General features: G+C 34.9%; 1 protein-coding gene across 3 annotated transcripts in view; it reads right to left on the bottom strand.

Moving 5' to 3' along the window:
- The window catches only part of LOC125682545 (CCR4-NOT transcription complex subunit 7-like), a 30875-nt gene that overhangs the window by 5241 nt on the left and 554 nt on the right, over positions 1-25080 (bottom strand). For 2 of the 3 annotated variants that reach the window (XM_048923184.2, XM_056155306.1), the window contains exons 2-6: positions 12556-12726; positions 10329-10522; positions 8277-8438; positions 3997-4174; positions 331-408 (exon numbers count right to left, since the gene is read on the bottom strand). In XM_048923184.2, coding sequence (XP_048779141.1) covers positions 331-408; positions 3997-4174; positions 8277-8438; positions 10329-10522; positions 12556-12669 — 726 coding nt within the window. In that variant the 5' untranslated portion in view covers positions 12670-12726. Of the gene's footprint in view, positions 1-330; positions 409-3996; positions 4175-8276; positions 8439-10328; positions 10523-12555; positions 12727-13497; positions 13553-25080 lie in introns of all 3 variants that reach the window. The other variant, XM_048923185.2, reaches the window with a different exon arrangement.

Genomic DNA, 25080 nt, shown 5'->3' with positions numbered 1-25080 from the left:
GGTTTTTATTTTTTTCTTTGACATTGACCGTGACAAAATGATTGGTTCATGTTCATAATAAACCGTCTTGCTAAAACCATTCCTTATGCCAAATATGAGCTTCTAAACACTTTATTACAAAGTTGTGGCCCAGACCAATGTGTTGTAATCGGTGTTAAGATGATTCTGCATACTATCAATCAGGCTAGTCATTCATTCACTTTAGACCCCACATCCTGATGAATTTACGACATTATCTGTATCATAGGATGCTAAATCATTATAGCAATGGTCCACAATGGCCTTCATGTGAATAACTGAAATTGTTAAGTAATAAAATTCAGTTGACACCTCTCTCATCTTAAAGAATGCAGCTCCGGTCAGCAAACTGTCACTACCAGCTTGGTGTTGAGGGCCTATTCTAGTGATCTACAACAGACAGGGATAATCATTAATAAGAATCATGTAAGACAGGGCAATCATTAACAGGAATCACTACAACACTCTACATGTGTCCTAATCTTTAAATTTAAACTTTATGATTAGTCTTCAACTTCAAAGAAACAGATGTGGTACCTGTGAAGACATCAGTATGCGAGGGCATCACTGATTCTTGTAATTGTTAAATGACTTTACCATCTAAAATGCTAGCTACTTTCTTCCTCAATGAGAATGTGTTACTGAAATATCACAGCCAATATAGAGGGGAAAATTAGAGGATAGGACAAACAACCAGACAGATGACAAAGTGACCTGTGCATACCGTATATATACTGGCCTATAAGTCGGTTCGCCTATAAGTTTGTTGTATATTATTTAGTTTATTTTGGAGGGATATGCTATTGGCCAGCTTATAAGCCGGTATAACTTTTTGCAAGAATCCGTTGACAATTTCAAATCAATGCTGTTTTCACCTGTTTCAAAAAATATTTGAGAAATGCACCAATATCTTTTCATTTTCTGAACAAATCAATTTCAATAATATACACTTAAGATAAATAAAATCATCGAAATTTGTAAATATTCGTACTTTATGCATGATCTTAGAATACATAAATAATGTAATATGTCCAGTCGACGTTAATTATTATCCTTGAACAATATTTATAAAGCACCTTATATAATTAGTAAAATCACTCTAAAGCACTGTACAATTTAAAATACTTAAATAACATATATGTAAGAAGAAAGAAAAAAACACAAAAACATTATAAGGAATAAAAGCAACATTGAATGGCTTAAAAGATAATAAAATGAAATACATAAAATGTAATTAAGAAACATGAAAAAAAATAAATAAATCAAATCAATCATAATAATCGTCGAAGTCAAGTTAAAAAAAATCAACTATACATTACGCCGCTTCAGAAATATACTGATCTTCTGAGGACTCGCCTTTAAGTCGGATATATAGAGTTTTGGACCAAATTTTAGCTCCCAAAACTTTGACTTATAGGCCAGTATATACAGTATCAGGTGACACAGAAATGAGAGAATGCAATGCTGGATAAATTTTATTGCAATAAATGAAATACAAGTATTTAAGCTCGTAAGTAGACTGGTTATCATGGAAAAATTTAAAAAAAACAACAACACAAGATCCATTTGTAAAACAATGACGCCCCTATACGGTAGCAAAATGATTCTGATACCCAGAGAAAGATCCTGTCACATGAAATACACATATGAAATAAGAAAACACTATCACTAACAATTCAAAAGTTATGGCCAAGGTTAAACTTGATTAAAATAGATCCAACTCCCAGGTCAAGGTCATAAATTTTGGTATCAAAAGAAATGTCTTGACACCCACGTAAAATGTGAAAGTTATATCACCAACCATGTTATGGCCTATGTTAAATTGTTAATGGGTCAAACTCCAAGGTCATGAGGTCAAAAAGTTTAGTACCAAAGAAAGGCCTTATCAAAAGAAATAAACATGTTACATATGAAAGTCATATATCACAAACCATTAAAAAATTACGTTCTAGATTAAAGTTTTCCAAATAGTTCAGATTCCAAGGTCACTGTTATGAGGTAAAAGAATTTGATACCTACAAGAGAGGCATTGTCAGAAGGGATACAAATGTAAAACATATAATCCATATTACTAACCAGAGTTAGGACTACATGTAGGTTCAAGTTTTTCAAAAGTGGGTCACACTCCAAGGTGAAGGTCACAAGGTCAAAACTTTTGGTACCAAACAACAGTCTTGTCACAAGGAATACACATGAGAAATTATGAAAGCCCTATATCCAAGGTGAAGGTCACAAGGTCAAAAATTTTAGTACCAAATGAAGGTCTTGTCACAAGGCACATGAGAAATATGAAAGCCTTATCATCATCCATTCAAAGGTTGTGAACAAGGTTAACGTTTTAGCATGCAAACAGACAGTAGATGGACAGACCAAACACTACATGTACGTCACAACAAACAAGATACGTTTGTGAAACACTGATGCCCTTGGATTATAACAAAGTGGAACTGTAAGACATAGGTTTTTATTTTATAAATTTCCCAACACCAAGTCAATGGGCAATGTCAAAGTCACAAAATCTGGTATTGTTGAAAAGTTTTCTCTCACAAAAAAATGCACCTGCTTAATATAAAAACAGTAATTCTTGTAATTTGAGAGATATCGCTTATATTTGAATTTTCTTAAAGTATGTCAAAGGTCATTGTTAAGGTCACCAGATCAAAGATTTTGGTACATCATTGGAAAGGTATTGCCACAAGGAATATACATGTACATACCAAATACGAAAGCTTTACCTCTTATGGTGTAAAAGATATGGCCAAGGTTTAATGTTTTTGCCACAGACAGACAGATGGACAGGCCAAAAACTTTATGCTCCTGAATCTCTGTTTCTGGGAGCATTAAATTATGAAATAATTACCAGTACAAATAATTCAGCTCAGCTCTAAGTGGTTATTGAATACAGTGAAACTTCTCCAAACCGGCCCCTCAGATAACCGGTTCTCCCTGAATATCGGCTGATTTTCAAAGTCCCGGCATAAATCTTAACATTTCCTTACAAAGAAAGTCTTACAAAACCGGCCACCCCTGAAAACCGGACATCGGCCACTTTTTAAAGTACATTTGTTAACAAACATGTGTAATTTACCCTTAACATACTGGCCACTTTTTGAAGACAAGAAAATTTTGGTCAGAGGTTGATCAAGATCCTCCAGGTGTGCAAATTGACTGACCAACTGGCCAGGTGGGAAATCAACAGGAGGTGTGAAAAACACTAGTGGCCTCCTTAATTTCTATTGTTTACCTGTGTTGTCAAGGGTGTTAATTGACACTTAGCTAATCCAAGTGACCCTTCCAAATTCTGTACAAAATGTAAAACAGTTAGGAACATATTAAATGATAACAGTATCAACCACCATATTGTTGTATCATACTAGAGTATGGATATAAGCGGTAGTTAATAAAGAACAAACCCATGACTGTTAATGATAATTATTAAAAGATAGATTAATTTTCTTGGTTTCCATAGACTTAAAATTCCAAAGAAATATTCAAATTACAATTTCATATTTACTACTGTACTTTTTAAAAACGTCAAAACAAAATTGTTAATGACATAAGCGATGAATGTAAACAAAGATTTTATAGGTAAGAGGAATTCCAATAATAGGCCTCTGTGTTTTCTTTATGTATCCTGTTATAGATTTTCAGTTTAAAATTAGATGATTTCAACGAGAATATTTCTTGTAATTCATAATTACCTTTAGGTACAAGCGGGCTAATTTAATCTCTACCGATAATTGATCATAGATCACAGATCACCAGATCAAAGTGAACAGTACCTACTTTGTGAATATTGAGATAAAACGTCTATCATTGCTAAATTCTCGGTATCCCGGCCATCACTCTAAACCGGCCGTTTTTCCCGGTCCGAGAGCCGGCCGGTTGAGAGAAGTTTCACTGTACAACGTGAAATTGTTTTTATACAGTACATGGAGACAGTGATAAGAATTCAATAAACCCCCACCCACTCCTTACCTCTAACTGCTCAGCCACTTCCTGTAGCCCTCCTTTTAAATTTTTACAACTCTTCATTAGATACTTGACATCATAGATGTTTGGGAAGTAAATCCTAAGATAATCAAAAAAGTCTGCCTCCTCTGCTGGTAACTGTGTATTTGTCAAAATCTTCAAAAGATACCCAAAGTCGTAGCCACTGAAAAATACAAAGCAAAAGATACCCAAAGTCGTAGCCACTGAAAAATACAAAGCAAAAGATACCCAAAGTCGTAGCCACTGAAAAATACAAAGCAAAAGATACCCAAAGTCGTAGCCACTGAAAAATACAAAGCAAAAGATACCCAAAGTCGTAGCCACTGAAAAATACATAGCAAAGTTGATTTAATTTGCAAAAGGAATAAAATCTGCTGGAAAGTGAAAATTCACAGGTTGGCTTTGAAAGTTTAAGGTAGCTCCATCCTCATGTGACTTATCAATATTAATGGTTAAAAGTGGAAAAACTTTATTAATTTCCACTCAATATAGTTTAATTCAATTAATAACCAAAGAAAATGTATATGTTGCCACCTTTTTAAAGATGTCAGACATACAAAAACAGAAGTATATATTAACATAAGAAAATCACACATTTTCGTTAAACAGAATAATAAAAATAGATAAAAACTTGCTGAAATGACAAAATCTAAATATCAATAGTTTTAAAAAACTGCTAATTCAAAAATATGTATCGATTAATCATGGACATTAGGGAAACCAATGTATAATAAACATCCAGTTGAGGAAATTCCAGCACAGGAGTTATTGCCCTTGACAACATTTTTTTAATCATAAATAATTGATTATCTATGGAAAATATAAACTTTTTCAGTATTAACAGTTTACCAGATTTTTTATTATATCCAGTAAATAAAATTCCTCAAGAAGACATATTTCTATCATGCGCAAAGTTTAATTTATTAAGATTTTTGCAAAAACCTATGACGTCACATGAGGATCGATCAACCTTAATTGATCAGGGTATTATTTAGTGATGAACTGACAAATTTGTTTCTGGAACAAAAAATCTTAAATCTCTCCACATGCCTTTATCTGCACGTTTATATCGTGAACATCTACAGCCATTCAACTGAAGAGCCACATTGTTGTTTTTTTTTTTTAATATATAGCATTCCTGCTGTAAAGAGTCACTGTTAAGATAGATTTTTGGCAACAATATTCAGCTTGCACCATTCAGCAGTGATGTGGATTTGCAAACCTTTTACTAGATTCATACCTCGTTCACACGAAGAATTAAACGTAAGTTAATGCAAATTAAATCTGAACCGCATTCACACGGAGATTTTAATACACATTAGTTTACTTCGAATCAAAATTTACGTCGCGATTTAATGCGAATTAAATTTACTTCGCAATAGTTCCGTGTGAACGCAAAGCTAATGCGAATTAAATGTACACGCATGCATAATGGCAAATTTGGGTCACATGTATCATACCCGTGGTCAGCTATATATATTAATGTTAGTTTTGTGCGAAAAACTAAGCAAAATGATAATAACACTAAAAAACAAGATGTGTTTGTGAAACACAAATGCCCCCCCCCCCCCCCCCCCCCCCCCAATAATGGCCAATTCCGAAGATGGCCAAGGTCACAAGGGCAAATATCTTGGTACCAGTAGAAAGATCTTGTCAAAAGAAATGATCATGTATAATATGAAAGCTCTAATATTTACCATTTAGAAGTTATGACCAATGTAAAAATAAAAATAAAAGTAGGTCAAATGTCATGGTCAAAACGTTCAATACCCACGGAAAGGTCTTGTAACAAGGAATACTCATGTGAAATATCAAAGCTCTATCACTTATTGTTCAAAAGTTATTAGCAAGGTTAAAGTTTTCAAAAAGTAGGTCAAACTCCAAGGTCAAGGGGTCAAAAACGTTGGTACCCACGGAAAGGTCTTGTCACAAGGAATACTCATGTGAAATATCAAAGCTCTATCACTTATTGTTCTAAAGTTTTCAGCAAGGTTAACGTTTTCAAAAAGTAGGTCAAACTCCAAGGTCAAGGTGTCAAAAATGTTGGTACCCACGGAAAGGTCTTGTCACACGGAATACTCATGTGAAATATCAAAGCTCTATCACTTACTGTTCAAAAGTTATTAGCAAGGTTAAAGGCCGGGAGTAACCTAGAAAATTTTACACCCCTACAGCAATTAAGCATATATGGCAAGAGGGCAGGGCTTAGCAGTGTTATCAGAATAAGCAGCAATCTGATGCTTGACTCTACACGTGCTCTGTAGCAGACGATATTTTGAACAGGGAGACTGGCATGATTTATCAAAATAAACTAAAGTTTTCCCGCATTTTTCTACCACTCTGCTCGATCTGTGAGGCACTGAAAGGCTATGTTTTTACTTTAACAAAACTTCACCCTAGGAACTACAAAATGAATTCATCATTGTTTTATCCATGTCTTTTAAAACATGTAGTTCTTTTTTATAATATACACAAATATTGGTATATATGATATACTAATACTTATGATTTTCCTCTTGGTACCTTTCAATTATGAGAAGAATTTGGGGGGTTATTGTAGCTGTACAATGGAGGACATGTGCATTGAAGGGTTATTAAGAAACAATTTGTCCATTATGATATTTGGAGACCTACTATCTGTGATTGTCTCGTTTGACATTGTAATGTTCACATGTAAGAGTCCAGATTGAGAGTAATTTTAGAGTGATGGTTGATCAATTGGACATTTGTCATCGTTGGTGAGAGACAATTAATGGGAGTTACACAACTGGCCTAGGAGATTGTTGCTTAATCAGACAAACATCATGCTTGACATTATTCGAGAAAAGGTACCAGCAATCCTGCAAAACTCTGAAACAGTGATCAGACTGAACAGTCCTATGAGTTATTTTCATAAAGTTTACCAATTTTTTTTAATGGAATGTGATTATATATAATTAAAAAATAAAATTTGGATTTACCAATGATATATGAGTAAGTACTTTTTTTCCACGTTATACAGTGATTTGATTACATGTTGCCTTTGGTGCAATCCCTCTTATCTAGAACTAGACAAGCATGCTCCTGCAATATGTGAGTCAACATCCGGTGTAAACAATAACAAAAGATAATCACACCCACAAACTGCCAATCTCTAGTTTGAAATACAAATTTAGCCCTGCTTCAAATTTTTGAGGCCAAAATTAAAACTTCATGAGAATTTATATCTAAAATAGAAATGGCCAATATATGCACAGTTATGAGGGGAACAAGCATACCTATTTTAAAATTTCAGTACAACAGCTTAATCTTTATTTTTGCAAAATAAGTGCTGCAATCTGAAAAGAAAATTCATATATTCCACCATTTTCACCGATTGGCTGCTTTTATACCCAATTGCCGGCCTTTAAAGTTTCAGACAGAATGACAGAATTACAGAATGACAGACAGGACAAAAACAATATGCCCCCCGATCTTCGATTTCGGGGGAATAAAAACATGTACAAACAGCATGTCATTAGATAATGTCAGAGGTAAATCTGTGCTCTGCATAGGCATACTGAGTAATACATGTCAAAGGAATTGCTTTTGAATACGACAAAAATGTTTTAAAGTAGTGATAATACGATTTTCTCTTATACATTTTTTAAAACAAATATGCTGCTCATTGTTAATATTTTTTATACCATATGACGTCATAGTAGACTTATAATATGTATTAGTAATTAAAAATTAAGTCGCAACAGTAGTCAGTGGAATGGTGAATGAGACATTCCGAGGTTTTAAAATTGGGCCCATAAATGACGAAGAAGAAATATATTGTCTAGATTGGATGCTGGTCGTCAGAGGAAATAACAAGTAATTTCTTGGGAACATATAAATAAACACGACAAAATTCCTTGTGTGTAAATCAGTTACATGTAAATTGTAAACATGTAGTATACTATGTAGTGTTTTGAACAATGAATTTTGTATCTACACAATATTCATTCAAATATTCATAAAAGTAATTTTCGTGCACCCTTTAATAGAGATGCATACGAATTTAATGCACATCAGTTTACTTCGCATTAAATATTATCGCTGTGTGAACGTTATTTAATTCGAATTAATTTAATGCGCATCATTTTACTTTGCATCAAATTTAATGCGAAGTAAAATTTAATGCGCATCCGTGTGAACGAGGCATTAGTTTGAAAACAACACCACTAAACTTATCTGTGAAATGACAGCCACTTTGTTTGCTTTTACTAGATTTAGTTTAAAAACAACACCTCTAAACTTACCTGTGAAATGACAGCCACTTGACCTGGTCACTCAGCACAATTCCTGATGTCATCAATAGTTCAGCGAAGTCATTCACGTCCATTCCTTCCTCCTCGTGCTTCTTGAACTGAATGCCCGAATGTTGAAGCAGATCTATTGATTCCTGAGCATACATTTCTTCCCTGAAAAATACAGCATGCGTACGCCTGCTATTTCAGACTACTCTTGTAAACACAGATCTGCAGATAAAATACAGCAAGCATATGCATGTTCAGAGATCGAAATTAACTTTTTTCACTACTAGCGAATTTTAACTAGTGAATTTTTTCCAACTAGCAAAATTGAGCTTTTATTAATATTTTTCAATCGATTGCTTTTTACAGAAATTTAAGAAAACAAAACATGTCTCTACATCAAATTATATATGAAAATAAAGTGCAATAATAAAAATAAGATTGAGAGTTCATCTATTTAAATCAGACATCTCTGAGAAACCCGAAGTATGCTTGAAGTACTTTGAAATCACTGACTGAGAGGGCATTGGCCTTGTTAGTAATATAAAATCATTCGATCCACTTTCACTTTATCAATGCATTTATAATCATTTTGTATAGCGTTTTTAAGCACAAGGCAAAGTCATGGTAAACTTCAATGCCAATAAACTGAGGAAATCTGGAAAAAGATCGGAGTTTTTTCACTCACAAAAAATTGCAACTATTTGTGATTTTTTTCTCGCAATTTCAATTTTTTAAACTCACATTTAGCAAGTATTTCCCCATAATTTTGTTGCCTGCAATTTATTTCTGAGTATTCTTGTAAACAGATCTGCAGATATCTTAATCATGGTATAATTGTATCATCAATACCTGCACATGAATTCTACAGTTCACAGTCTCTGGTTTATCAGTCGAGAGTAAACAATTATATGTATTGTTGAGGTTAAGGAGACTTGATGAGGAGACCTGAGAGTGAGTAAACAATTATATGTATTGTTGAGGTTTAGGAGACTTGATGTGGAGACCTGATGTATTCTGGGCAAAATTCACACTTTGACATTGCACTAAGTAATAATGAAATAATACAACTATAATAAATATAGGTCTCTATGCTGGTTTGGAAAGGAAAAAATCTGAAAATTCAGATTTTGCAAAGTAGATGTTAAGAGAGATGTAAAAGTCTCCTGTAGGATTTGAACCCACTTTATTAAGCTAAGATTATCCATCTTTAACGATCTCTGGTTGGTAATACCACTTGACTACCAAAGCGGATACCCACTAGACATTTAAAAATAGAGCACCATAAAATCATTAATCAAGGGTAGATCACTCCAACTGCTAGAGATTCTTCTATATTTCTGACACTCAGTGTATCGAGAGTCCTTAATCACCTCCGTCAACATTTAATAGATTCTTATATAGTGTAAGCTGTTTAAAGTACATGTATTGTCAATTTACAAGTGTATTTCTAGACATCAAATTTATCTATCCACGATCAACAGGTAACCATAACTATCATAGATGCATGCATCCAATTCAGTCATATTATCTTCTTATTCATTTGTATGCCTTCTTCGCAATTCAACCACATTTTCAGAATTCTCTATAGTATTTTGTCAAGCCGAGTCATTGAATGAATGGTTTTTGAAATGGTAGAGTCCAGAAAATTTGTATAAGTGCAAAAGTCAGATGCACCCAGACATTATACTTATCAAAACCATACTGATTAACAATGTTTAAAAATTAAATTACGTAAAACCACATACAACGAACTTAACCGACCTGAAATGATCACTTTTGAAGATACATGTATATGGAATTTTTTCCAGCTTTGTCTGAAATCTATCTGTATGACAGAACTGTAACGCATACAATCAAGACTAAATAATACTACAAAAGAATCACAGCATCGTTCTTAATTTAGCAAATTACATAGGTGTGTTTGCATCATTCAAATTCTTAACCTTAATAAACAGTTCAATTTAATCATTTCATATTCCAAATTAGATGCTTGCATTACAGATGTCAAGTTTCATTGTAAATTTCTTGTTATCTTCCTTATTCGTCCAGACTTACGTTAAATTGTATCTAAAATTAAACTGCCATGTTGATATGGGTGATGGGGTCTGACCATTCTCGTCCATAAAGGTGAGCCCCACTTGGATTATTTTCAGTAAGTCTACATTACACCTGAGCAGTTGATACTGATAGTCAGATGTACTTCGGAATTCCCCGATAGGCCGAGCCACCACTCCTGGAAACTCTGTATCCTACAAAAGATAATTTGATTACAAGTTTTAAGCATTAAACAAAGGGTTTGAGCAATAGTGCGAACAACTTATGGGGATCTCACCAAAATGACGCATACAACTGAGCCTTGGTATGTTGAAGTCGGTCACTAGGGCTGTGAGCTTGTTTAGCAGACTACATGCAGTTGCAGAGAACACACAGGTACTCGAGCTGTTAAATACCGTCATCTATGTGCGAGTTTGCATGGGGCTAATTAACTATACATCTTGTTATACACCTGCAATAAGTGATCAATGGACAGTAGCATAAATCTGGAAGGTGTGAAATGAAATGGGATAAATCTGGCATGGAGAGAGTATCTGCTAATCAGTTATGTTTAAGGAGGATAAAACTTAATGAGAAATAACACCAGAGAAATTTGATATGGATGAAAAGTAGAGGATATGTACAACACTTTTTCAAAATTGATAACTTTCAAATTTACTTTATTTAGTCAAAAACGCAGTTTTAGTCAAACACAGGATTTACAGATCAACAGTCAACATTTAAACCTACTGAGCTGCCCAGCTTGGAAATCTACAGATCAGCAGTCGACATGTTAACCTACTAAGCTATCCAGCTAGGCAATCTACAGATCAGCAGTCGACACGTTAACCTACTGATCTACCCAGCTAGGCAATCTACAGATCAGCAGTCGACATGTTAACATACTGAGCTACCCAGCTAAGCAATCTACAGATCAGCAGTCGACACGTTAACCTACTTAGCTACATCACTAGGAAATCTATAGATCAGCAGTCAACACGTTAACCTACTGACAGTCTATGCGAAAGACATCGGACCGTCGGACCTGACCGATGTGCAGTGCCTCAGGTCCGACGCATCATTTTTTACACCGGACCGGAATGTCTGATGTCTCAGTGTCCAGTTTTGAGCTTTACTATTTTGATGCGGAGTCATTTAAATGTTTGTTATAAGTAAAAAATAGCACACAAATCCAAATACGTAAATGAATGTGATTAAAACCGCATGGACTGTCTAAAGTATTATACGGGAGGGATCCCTGGTATAGTATTACTAGTATAATAAATAAGATTCCCTTGGTTTTGTATTTTCACGTGTTTCACTTTTTTACATTAGGTTTTTCGGTCTGACAAAATTTGGTTTGGTCCGGTGTGTTCACTGATTACACAGGACCGAATGTCCTGTGTGGTCTAAAAAACTTTCGCATAGACTGTACTGAGCTACGCAACTAGGCAATTAGATAAAAGAAATCAGTGTTTTATCCAGCATTTACATGTTACTACCCATTTTATATGTAAGGCGAATTTTTGAGAATGCAGTCATGAGTTTCCAGGGAATGGGGATAGGGGACATCCATAGAATATGATATCCACAGATTATTACTGCCATATAAATTGATTGATTACTCATTTTATCGGTAACCTCATTTTATCTATATTGTAAGAGTCTGACAATTATAGAAAATGACTTAGAATATATGAAATTGATTTTTGTTGAAAATTCTCAAACAATTTTGTCAAGTTTCTACAAATGAAGGGGATTTTTTTATCTGTGGAAAGGGAAATATCCATTTGTTGTCAAAGGGGAAAGGTACCTTTTACCGGTAGTAAAAACAACCTAGATAAATCCCTGGAAATATGCAAGTATTGCTAATACACGTATTTATATTTTCACTCAAGTTTTAAAAGACAGTCAACCATTATGACGATGTAGCATACCTCCTTAACAGATCAAAAAAATTTACCTGACCTCAACAAGGCATATACACAACACTTGGAACTGAGGAAAGATTTTGAAAAAACCAGTTTCATGACCCTGCTTGAGAAAAATCCTTGGTTTTTAAAATCATGTATAGTAGTGAAATGACACTCGACTCCCTTTGACATTGGCTGGAGATGTTTAACATAAGTTATCAGTGTTCAGATTACCGAAAGTTACATGTATCAGAAATTTCAGTATATATTTAATTCATCTATATTCAATTTTTTGTTTACAATAAATTGTGAAGTTAAATACAAAAACAACAAACCATGGCAACGAATCTGTAGCGTTGAATAACATGGCGGATCTTTTTGAATTCTTCCTCGAGATTGCTGTTCCAGACATCCTTGATGCCATACTCTGTCTGTGCTACCGACGGCATCTCAGCATATCTGCTCCTCCCCTCGTCTCTCTTCTAGCTTACTTCTATTTCTTCCTTCTACAACAATCGATAATAATTGAACAATTGGTCTAACGGAATCTATACAGTTTTATAAGAGTATATTTGGAAAAAATATTTCAACTCGCAAAACTTTATATACACCCAAGGGGAACTACATGCATTTCCTACAAAACAAGTTCTCTCAAACTCGGAAACAAATGCATACAGTTGTCACTCAACAAAAAAGTTTGCTATAAACAATTTAACTTTAAAATTTCAAAAAAATTTTTGGAGTTACTTGATGACAAACTATACAATATAGGTATTTGCCAAGAGTCTCATTTTTTGGCAATTCTACATTCAGAACATGTTGTTTCACCTATCTATTCAAAAGCCATGCATTAAGAAATGGTGTTTGATCACAATGAGACAGATTTACAAAAGCATCGTCTTTGACATGTGTGTGTGTATATTAACAATTTTAATATAAAAATAAAAAATTGTTTGCTCTAGCAAGGCAAATATACCCAGTCACAAAGGATTTTTACCCATCTTTTTATCATTAAACATATAACCTTAGTTGATCTCAATACATGAGAAAAACATCTGTTATCTGACCACTTTCCACAATATTGTTGATAAAACTGACACAAACAATGCAGGTGGCCTGCTGTGACCAGACTTAATGAGCTCTGGCCACTGACATAACATGCTCCTTCTCTTGTCAGTTGCATTGTAATATTGAGAAAAGCTAGTCTCATGGACACATTAGAAAGTGAAATTCACAACTTAGATTTGTCAGCTGATGCTTTGAGTACCAGGTCCTACCACTTTGTACTGGTTCCTATAAATACTGAAGATTCTATTGTGCAATCAAGGGATACTGAAAATGAAAAAAATGCACAAAACAAGGAATGAACAAAACTTGGTACGTTTCATTTGATTATTTTTCGTGGATTAATTTTTCTCAGGTATATAATTTTATGATATTCACCCAAAGGTTGATTTTATTTACGAATATTTATGAAACCAGTTCATAAGGTGTGACTGTGGAAATTATGCATTTGGTGGAAGAGTGATTTTGTTGTAAAGAAATTCCAGCTACAAGAGAAACTGCAGAAGCAACTGAATGAAAAAGTATATAATTTAACGGAAAGTCTAATTCTTAAAGACAACGGTTTGAATCTACCTGTTTTACAAGTCTCCTTGTACATGTTGTATGATACATTAAAAATGTGGGACTCATGGATGATAATCAGGCTTCCTATACATGCAAGTAAGTTGAAATTTCTTACTTAATAAAATTATTTTCAATACAATTAATTTACCAACATTTAGATTTTTTAAAATTGAAAAAGAAATTCTATATTGCACACAAATGAAAATACATCAAATAATGCTGGTATGTATTTAATTAAAACATTTTATTTCAAGATATATAAATATATACAATTGAAACTTTTCTGATCAAATATTCATCCCTGACCTTTTCAGACTTAGTATGTAGACACCTTGTATATAGAGGGTTTGTGACACGGATTTGGAAAATTCTAAGGAAAAGACACAGAAAAATACTTCCATCATGTGTAGTAACACATATTGAAGACACATTTCTGTCAGAGCAGTACTGTGGTTTTAAATATCTCACATAAAAATTCCAAAACTTTTTATGTGTAATTTTGTCTGTCTGTGTACCTTGAATAAAACCCTTCACTGTAACTGGTGTACTTAGATTTTACAACTCTCTCAATGTCTTATCATCTCACTAATTTACACTGATGCTATGTAGATAAAGAACTTGCAACATATAGCCTTGTTATCACCACAGGGGCATGCCTAATCCCAGAGCTCTTATCAGCTTCTACTGCTGTGAAAACAACTGACCAAATGGAAACTATTGTGTGATCATGTTTACATGACATTGGTTGGTTGTATATTGTTAAACATCCCTCTCCAGAATTTTTCACTCTACATATTACGGAGAGATCACCATTGCCAATGAAGGGCTGCAAATTTTAGGCCTATGCCAGCTGCTTAGGGCCTTTGAGCAGGGAGAGATCTTTATTACACCACATAGAGCCTGGATTTTAGTGGTCTTATCAGAAGGACCAGTCCATTTAGGCAAATTAAACAGTTAAATAAAATATAGCAAAAAATCACATCAGGTGTCCTTTACCTGGACCAGGTATGTATCATATCATGATGTATGCTTACAGAAACTGTTGTCTGCATTTAATTTCATTTTGGTTGAAAATAATAACGGGGAGAAAGAGCAGATAAATGACTTTGGACGAGAAACAATCCATCTTATCATTGACAATAACACATTCAACTTTACAAGAAATTTCGGATAATACCAGGAGACTTTTGCCAATGATTTACACTACAATACCGGTGCATCAGGACACACAAGTCAGTGATGTTGATAATAAGCTAAGGATTAGCCGACCCCAAAAATGAAGTGCACAAGATGAGCGACTAATTTTTCAGATGGTTAAAATTAAATTAAAGACAAAGTTTAAAAGAATTAACAAATGTCAGGAATTAAGTTGGACAAGAAACTGTCTCAGATATCAAAAGTGGACACAGAAGAAAAGGCTGTCTCAGAAAACACTCTTGGTTGTAGAATGTATATTGTATAATGTCCCTCTCGAGAATATTTCACTCATATGGAATTCAAAGCGACAATATGCATCAGTATTGTATGCTTTTATTTTCATTAGTGGCTCATATTTATTAAATAAAGATTTTAATGATTAAATATCAGTGGTGAATAAGGGCCCAGCATCATTTCTAAACATATCATTTGAAACAGAGGTAAAAACATTAGATCTGAAATTGTCAACCGATTCTGGCAAAAAGTTGTACTGACTTATAAGCGGGTCAATAGCAAATTCCTCCAAGATAACCTTTAAAAAAATACAACTGACTTATAAACTGTTATAGGCAGGTATATAAGGTACACATGTAAATAATGAAAAATAAATCACTAACCATTCAGAAGTTAAGGCATAAATTCCGGTTTTTCAAAAGTAGGTCAAATTCTAAGGTGAAGGTCACAAGGTTAAAAGTTTTGGTACCAAAAGGTCTTGTCACAAGGAATATACATGTGACATAATGAAAGCCCTATCATCATTTATTCCAAGGTTATCCGCAAAGTTAAAGTTTTTGCGGTTATGCAGTTTTAACAGACAGACAGATCAAAAACTATACATGGAACCAATCTCGGATTACTGGGGCATGAAGTAAATAAAACAAAGTATGTAAAATGGTACAAGGAAGCAAATTGTTGTTGACTATTGAAAGGAAGCAAGTTTTACATGTACCATTTTGATTAATGGCGAACAGAGTGTATATGTATGAAGAAACGCAAGTGATATTCACAAGTAATATATTATCCTAAATGTGATAAGTATGTGCTACGAAATAACGAAAAATATTAAGAATTCCATGTATTTAATTTAATATTAATTTAATTAATATTTGAATACTTATCATTTACTAAGCTTGTGTATCAGTCAATTTGGGTGATGAAACTACATGAGAAACTTACTGAGTACATTCACTTAAGCAGTGATGGATATTTGTCCCACTCCCACATGTTCAGTATGCAAGTTATTTCACGCCTTACTATGTATGAGACTCAGAGTTATCACTCTGACGTATCTCTATACTGGTGTATTGATTGAATACCAATTATTATCTAAATCGTAAGACTGATAATTATAGAAAATGACTTGGAATATATAAAAATACTTTTTGTCAAGTGCTCATACAATTTTGTGTAGTTTCTACAACTGAAGGGAAATTTTCACCTGTGAAAGGGGAAGGACATATTTCATTTGTTGCCAATGAGGGAAAGGTACCCTTTAATGGTAATAAAAAGAACCTCTATAACTCTCTGTACATACTGAATAAATGCATTGGAATTCCGTGTTTCGTGAATTTCTAAAAGCGAATCTTCACCATCCAGCCACAGCAAGTTGGATTTTTATTTATAGCTATATTTATTTTTCCAGATGGCAGTCAATCTTACACAATAAAAAAAGAAATTGTTTCTTATAAATTTGTGATAGTTGAGAAAAAACATAGATAAATATATTTTTGTCCAGATAGGTGCCAATAGGGGAATGCACCCACCTGAAGCCAATTGGATCATGCGCTTGTCTTATCCCTAACCGGTAAAAATGACATGGATGCATCAAATCGATGCATATCTTCCCCAGAAGCACGCATATGTATGAGGTAAACAAGTCAAAACCGAATCTCAGTATAATACATTCTTTAGATTTTTACCACAGATGCAGTTTTGTAATCATTAATGACTTATTCACTCAAATACATAAAAATATATGTAAGATTCCAAAGTGCGATGGGACTCCAAAGTGCGATGGTCACACCAAACCCCGATGGTCTGACACGCCAAAGTGCGATGGTGTGACATGCCTAAATCCATTGTTTTGTAAAGGACACAGTGTTTTGGTACAGACTGGACCAACCGTGTGTTGTTTCACTAAAATATCAGTGCAAAATCCATGCATAAACAAGAATAGATATGGGTTACCCCATATCCAAGAAATTCCTACTTTTAATTTACCCATAGCAAATACTGTGACCATTCTTGCTTCACTAGCAAACAGTGTGCACACCTGTCCTTGACCTTTTAACCTTGAAAAAAATATACAATTACATGAACAATACTAAAGGGTAATTTAAAATCTTGTCTTTATATTAGCTGAAAAATACATATATAGAGTAATGCAAAAATCAAGGTGAAAATGACTTTGTAGATATTTACTATGATATCCCCCTCCCCATCTAATTTTATTTCCTAGAAAATAAATTGCCCAATTAGGTTATTTCTTTTTTAATTGAAAAAATGCCCACCCCAGAATTAAATGTGTGTCCCCTTTCTTGATAAAAAAAAAATAGTAGAAATATCTCATTTCCAAACCTTTAATCCATGCACCCCTCCTATTTTTAAAAATTTCCTCTGCTATGGTTATATTTTTATTTTCTTATCCTTATGAATTCATAAATTTTGTACATGAGGATCAGAACTTTTGCACTTATTCAACAACAAATGTATACATTGCTTTAATAAATTTTATTTATATATTGGAAAAAAAAAACCATGGGAATCATTTTGAATTGCAGGGAATTTCGTAAACGAGAGACTTAAATAAACTTTTCTGCGTAAACTTTTTTTCCATGCAAAAGTACCACCTAGTACCTCATCTACGCAATACCGAGCTGTCTTGCAATGAATATTGCAGATGTGATTTTTTTTTTTACATGTGTTTCTTTACTTTGTTCACTGACAAGCAGAAATCACATAAATTGCAATATAAATGTTGATAAGTTGAGTACCTTTAAAAAAAAAAAAAAACCTCGTCACTCGTACATTTCTTACATGTGTTACATTTTTAGAAGTTGGAAAAACCCACATGTATTACTTTAATCAAATGATTTGATAGCCTTTTGTCTTTCAAAACTACCGTTACCAGTGGTAACATGTTTTCCTTTAGATATCACATTTATTCTCTTTTCTGTTCAGTTGTTTTCCTCTGCTCTGATTACATATATTTAATATCAGCGTCTATGAAGCCGTGTTGACAAAGCGTCATGCTTGTTTAAAACAGTCAATAACTCGTAGTCTTACGTATTGTATAAGACAAATGTCGATGTCAAAATCATCGGCATTTACCAGAAGTGCTCTGTTATACATAGAAATCCTTATAAAAAAGAAAACACACACACACACAAATTAATGATTAACATTCTCTCTCAGAAGAAATTGTATGATAATTAACGAACAATAATCATGAAAAGAATATAATTGTCAATCGAAGAATGATCTATATATTTTCGTGAAATACATTGAGGAGGCAGCTAGTGTAGGAATATGAATACTTCTTATTTACATTTCTGGTGAAAAAGTGATTTTCTTAAAATCATTTGACATTAATTTTGTTTTCTTCTACGTATTACATACACATCGATATTCTAAACATTTGCTGTAATGTATCTGCTAATCATGAATGGAACTATATATTTTTTTAGAGCAATTGTGTGAAGAGTACCTGAATCCAGTAATAAATCTTGAATAAATAGTATGCACTGATCGAATTTATTAAAAATAAGAAGTTCAACTTATTTCGTTACCATCTAGTTGTCATGTTATTAAACACAAAAATTTTCCAATGTGAAATTGTATAGAATGTTTTGCAGGAATTTATTACGTGTACGTCACAAGTAATAAATGATCATGAATTACAGAATGTTTGGGCAAAGTAGATAGTTCGACAACAGTGATTCCGAAGGTCCATCGGACATTGGCAAATCCGATCAATATCAGTTATTGGCTGGACCAAGTGTCCGATATTTTTTTGTTTTCCCAATGAAATACATGATTAGATAAATTATCAATTTTTACCAGCATGTCCCAAACTTTATTCTGTTCTTTAGTCATTGCAAACAGATAGATATCAAACTTGCAATCATCTTCAATTCCCCTGAATGGGTGATAATACAAGTGAGCCATATCCTGTGAAATACAGATGTCTTTGAAGCGTTTGAATTAGGTAATAAATAACATGTAAATAAAGCGTTTAAACTGTACTCTGATTAAGAAGTACTTGAACGACATGGGCATGTTTGATTGAACAATTTGCATTTGAGTTATACGAATTGCTCCAGTTTTTAAAAAAACATGTGTATTTCATAACACTTGGGTTGGATAAGTTTACTCCACTGACAAATCTGAAGTGAAATGCTTGGGCTGATAAAGAACATCGACGGTGCCATTTTGGGCCAGAAATTTTTAATTTACATGAAAGCTTTCTGACATTTTGTTAAAATCATGGCCCCCCGGGGGTAGGGTAAGGCGATAATAGGCGATCAAAGGTTTACATGGGTATGTATAGGGAACATCTTAAAATCTTCTTCTCAAGAACCACTGGGCCAGAAAGTTCAAATTACATGAAATTTTAAGCTTCCTGATGATATAGTGTAAATTCAAGTTTGTCAAAACCATGGCTCCAAGGGTAAGATGGGGCCACAATAGGGGATTAATTTGCATATAAAATTTTGGTCTGGTAAAATGTGATTTGGTCCAGTAATATCTCAACCATTACTGGACCAAATGTCCAGTAAGTACCAGAAGACCTTTGGAAGCACTGCGACAACAAATGTACTTTCCCGTTCTCACTATCCTCAACAGTGTAAACCTTGCCGTTGCTGTCGTCCGTGTTGCATTTATTCGGATTCATTTTGAAAGACGCTAAGAATGACGTCACAATGATGTGGCGTCACAAACCTTACTAAACTCCGGACCATTGAATTTTGGCGTGACCATCGCACTTTGGCATCCGTAACATTAACAAACCATCGCACTTTGGCGCAGACCATTGCCCTTTGGCGTGACCATCGCACTTTAGAGTCTTACATATATAAATGGAAATTGATAATGGTAGGATACCTTAGATATGTATGATATGCATTTGAAAACTTGCGTTTCATATTGTAACATTCTACTGTAACATCATAGTTGCATTTGTGTACATATGGGAACAGGCTCTGATGGCATCAATCCACATAAGGTTCATTTGCAGTTATGGAAATAGCTGCGTAGTTACGAATGACTTGAACAGGTTGGGAACACTTTCCCTATAGCGAGATATTCTCGCTAAAACGCGATTATCCCTCTTTAGCAAGAAATAAACATTACCATAAACAGGTGTTTTGGCATCTTTATTGAAAATAATAGCAAATCCCGTGCAACGCTGAATAAGTGCGACACTCCAGGGGTCAACATTAACGTTTGTCCGCTTGTCCGGTACCAGTGGAAAAACATTTCGGACAAGTGAATATTGATGGGCACTTGTCCGATTGGACAAGTGCTTTTTTATGTAAAGAAGTCTCCAAACAATTTTGTGAAGAGTTTAGCGGTAGTTCAGAGTCGGAAGTATATGTGTAATGCATGGAAAATGAACTTCGATCCCGATATCAATCGCTATGTAAACTAGCTGAGTCAAACTCAATCGGGATTGGTGTTCACTTATTGTGTACTACTTTCAATCATCCATGGATCTTACGAAGTCATGATTCAAGATAGGAAATCTAGATAAAATTTTGTTTTATGTGTTTGTTGTTTTTATCAAGAGAATAAGATAAAAAAAATTAATCAAGGAGGTATAAAAATAGACTAAATATTAAGTAAATTAAATACAGTTTTCAGATCCTTTTTTGAATTTTTTTTCGGACAAGTGAAGTTGAAGTTCGGACAAGTAAATATCTTTGTCCCTTGTCCGAATGGACAAGTAGGAAAACAAGAGGCCCAGGGGCCTTATAGGTCACCTGAGTATCATGTAACAAGCTTCCAATGTTTGAATTAGGTTTGTGTTTAAATATAAGAATTTTACTTTTGGATGGAAGAAACATTGAATAGCTATGTGGTCAGCCCTGCCTTTGCACCAGAACCCCTGACCCAGGGGCCATAAATTTCAGTTTTGAAAGAAGCATCCTTGATCATCATTATCATACTATTAGTTTGTCTACTTAATACCCAGCAGCAGAGGAGAAGATTTTCAAAGAAATAAAATGCATTTTCACTATATGATCAATAGGGCCCCACCCTAATACCAGAACCCCTGACCCAGGGGCCATAAATTTCACAATTTTGAAAGAGGCATCCTTGCTCATCATAATCATGCTATTGGTTTGTCTACTTAATACCCAAGGACAGAGAAGAAGATTTTCAAAGAAATAATGCATTTTCACTATATGACTTATAGAGCCCCACCCTAGCACCAGAACCCCTGATCCAGGGGCCATGAATTTCACAATTTTTAACAAGAGGTACTGTGAGCAATGCTCACTAAGAATACCCCCCGCTTACCCCAATCTCCCAAAGAGTGTTGGTAATAGGTATAAACTACCTCTTTTCCGAGTGTTGCTACTTCGATGTCCAGTGTGCATGACCTTTGACCTTTTGACCCCAAAATCGATAGGGAACATCTTCATCCCATGGGTAGTCCATATGTATGATATGGTGACTGTAGGTGGAAAGGATAACGCTTTAGAGCCCGGAAACCATATTGCTACTTCAATGTCCAGTGCACGTGACCTTTGACCTTTTGACCCCAAAATCGATAGGGATCATCTTCATCCCATTAGTAGTCCATATATATGATATGGTGACTGTAGGTGGAAAGGATAACCCTTTAGAGCCCGGAAACCATATTGCTACTTCGATGTCCAGTGCGCTTGACCTTTGACCTTTTGACCCCAAAATCGATAGGGAACATCTTCATCCCATGGGTAGTCCATATGTTTGATATGGTGACTGTAGGTGGAAAGGATAACGCTTTAGAGCCCGGAAACCATATTGCTACTTCAATGTCCAGTGCACTTGACCTTTGACCTTTTGACCCTAAAATCGATAGGGAACATCTTCATCCTATGGGTAGTCCATATGTATGATATGGTGACTGTAGGTGGAAAGGATAACACTTTAGAGCCCGGAAACCATATTGCTACTTCGATGTCCAGTGTGCTTGACCTTTGACCTTTTGACCCCAAAATCGATAGGGAACATCTTCATCCCATGGGTAGTCCATATATATGATATGGTGACGGTAGGTGGAAAGAATAATGCTTTAGAGCCCGGAAACCATTGCATCTACAGACGGACGGACGGACGGACAGACGGACAAACCGATTCCAGTATACCCCCCCACAACTTGTTGCGGGGGGTATAAAGAGGCATCCTTGCTCATCATTACCATGCTATTAGTTTGTCTACTTAATACCCAGAGACAGAGACGATTTTCAAAGAATTTCTACATTTTCACTATATGACCAATAGAGCCCCACCCTAACACAAGAACCCCTGCCCCAGGGGCCATGAATTTCACAATTTTGGTAGAGGGCTCAATGCTCATTATAATTATGCCCACGGTTTGGCTTCTTGATGTCCAGGAGTAAAGAAGAAGATTTTTTAAAATTACACTCATTTTGATGGTTTTTGCCATTTTCACTATATGACCAATAGAGCCCCACCCTAACACAAGAACCCCTGCCCCAGGGGCCATGAATTTCACAATTTTGGTAGAGGGCTCAATGCTCATTATAATTATGCCCACAGTTTGGCTTCTTGATGTCCAGGAGTAAAGAAGAAGATTTTTTAAAATTACACTCATTTTGATGGTTTTTGCCCCACCCCTCAGGCCCCAGGGGGGCAGGGACCACGAATTTCACAATTTTTGTTCCCCTTCACCCACAGATGCTATATGCCAAAATTGGTTGAAATTGGTTCAGGGGTTTCAGAGAAGAAGCTGAAAATGTTCAAATGTTAACACACGACGCTGGACAAAAACAGATAGCAATAGGTTACCTGAATGAATTCAGGTGACCTAAAAAGTTAATGTTGAGCCCTGCACTCACTCAACATGATGCGAATTGTTTCTATGAAATTGACAACATAGTCATGAAATTGCATATCAAAGTTGCTACGTAAGAGGGAAGGAGTCTGAAATCCAATACACATCGTGAGTGTTTTTGTTTTGATTCATATATTTGCAGAAGTATCAGACATTTTAGCACTTTTTCTTCTTTTCACGTGAATCACGAAAAGATGTACTCCGCGGGTGTTATTCTCTGTTGTACGGGATATATTTATTCTCGCTAGAGAGGGATAATCGCGTTTTAGCGAGAATATCTCGCTAAGGCCACTGATAAAATGTGTTGTGTTTCCGCTAACCCGACCGACCCTAAATTATAGCCCCGACCCTAGATTTTTTTTTTCGATATTTAAAAAAAAAAATCGTTATTTTCCCGGAAAAAATATATTCCCGGTTCTTGGTTTTCGTTTTAGTTAGACATTGAGATGAAGTCATTCAAACGCTTTAATGATATACAAAACTGCATGGTATTGTGTCAAGCGTTTAAACAACATTGATAATGTTTCTAACTAACAGCATGGATGATGGTGATTTAACAATTGAAGTTAACAGACGGTCGAGAGACTTTGCCAAGTGTCATGTTTTCATAGAAGACTTTCTTTTGTCAAAATTGCCAACTCCTATGTTGTTTACTTTTTAGACGGTGGCTATTTATAGCCATGCACAGTCTTATGCTATCGTTTCAGCGGGCATTACTGTGTATACACGGGGACCCTAGTTTTATATGGAGGTCATGATGCAGAGTGACAGACATGAATGTCCAGTCTGTCAAATTTGTATGCACATCCTTGGTTTCTGTTGCAGTTCTAACTGAAAACACTATGAAAAAGGCCGCAAATAAAGCAGTGAGCGCATCCAAGTTGTTGATGGCTGGTGAGAGCCGAGAGGAAAAAAAGATGTGCAGATTGTTTTTAAAATAAAAATTTATGTCCGGTAAAAAGTTTTAGCTGGAAGAGAGTTGGATCCCATTAGGATAAGTGGGATCTGCCCAGACTGTCTTCCTACCCTTGTTCCATTTAGATTGTGAAAATACATTAGAAGTATTCCTGACCTATGACAACCAATCTAAATGTAGAAACAATATATCTGGTACTTGTAGAGCATAGTGGCATATAGAGGAGTTAACTTTTGTGTTTTATGCTAGATATGTTTCATTGAAAAATATAGTTTCTTATAAAACATCTGGAAATAATCCTCAGCCAATAACGGGCGAAATGTTATGATTGAAAGTTTACTTGCAATGCAATTTAAGCAAAATTTATATTTTGAAAGTATAACATTTCAGTTGAGCATCACTGAAGAGACATTATTTGTTGAAATGCGCATCTGGTGCATCAAAATTGGTACCGTATAAGTTTTACATTCAATAGAACATTTAACTTGTGCAGTAATTGGGGCTATACGGACCGTGGATATATCGGCCTGGATAGCTCAGTGGTTAGAGCACCTGACTAGAAATGCAGGGGTCCAGCCAAAGATTTTCTCCTTCCCATACTACATTTGGTGCCGTTGACCACCCCTGGTGATGCAGGTTGGCCTGTCAGGGGCGAAAAGAACCTGGGTTGATATTGAAAGACAATTATAAAATTATAATTGATCTTAAGGAGGGAGGACTGTAGTAATTAGGGCTATACGGACTGGATAGCTCAGTGGTTAGAGCACCTGCCTAGTAATGCAGGGGTCCCGGGTTCAATTCCCGGTACAGCCAAAGATTTTCTCCTCCTTCCTATACTACACTTGTTACGAGTTTACAATGTTTTTGCATACTTTGAAAAAATAAAATTTAAAAAAAAAATAAAATTTATTTCCTACCTACCTACCCTATTTTTTTCTGGAACGTTAGCGGAAACTCAACAATTTTTATCGTTGGCCTAATGGGGAAGTGTTCCCAACCTGCTGAAGCCCGAGTAAAGGACGCATCGAGAAAATAATTTTGTGAAAAACCAAC

The sequence above is a fragment of the Ostrea edulis genome, chromosome 2, assembly GCF_947568905.1.
Source record: "Ostrea edulis chromosome 2, xbOstEdul1.1, whole genome shotgun sequence".
Taxonomy (NCBI): Eukaryota; Metazoa; Mollusca; class Bivalvia; order Ostreida; family Ostreidae; genus Ostrea; species Ostrea edulis.
Note: the sequence above shows the minus strand (reverse complement) of the source record. Positions and strands in the feature narration are given on the sequence as shown.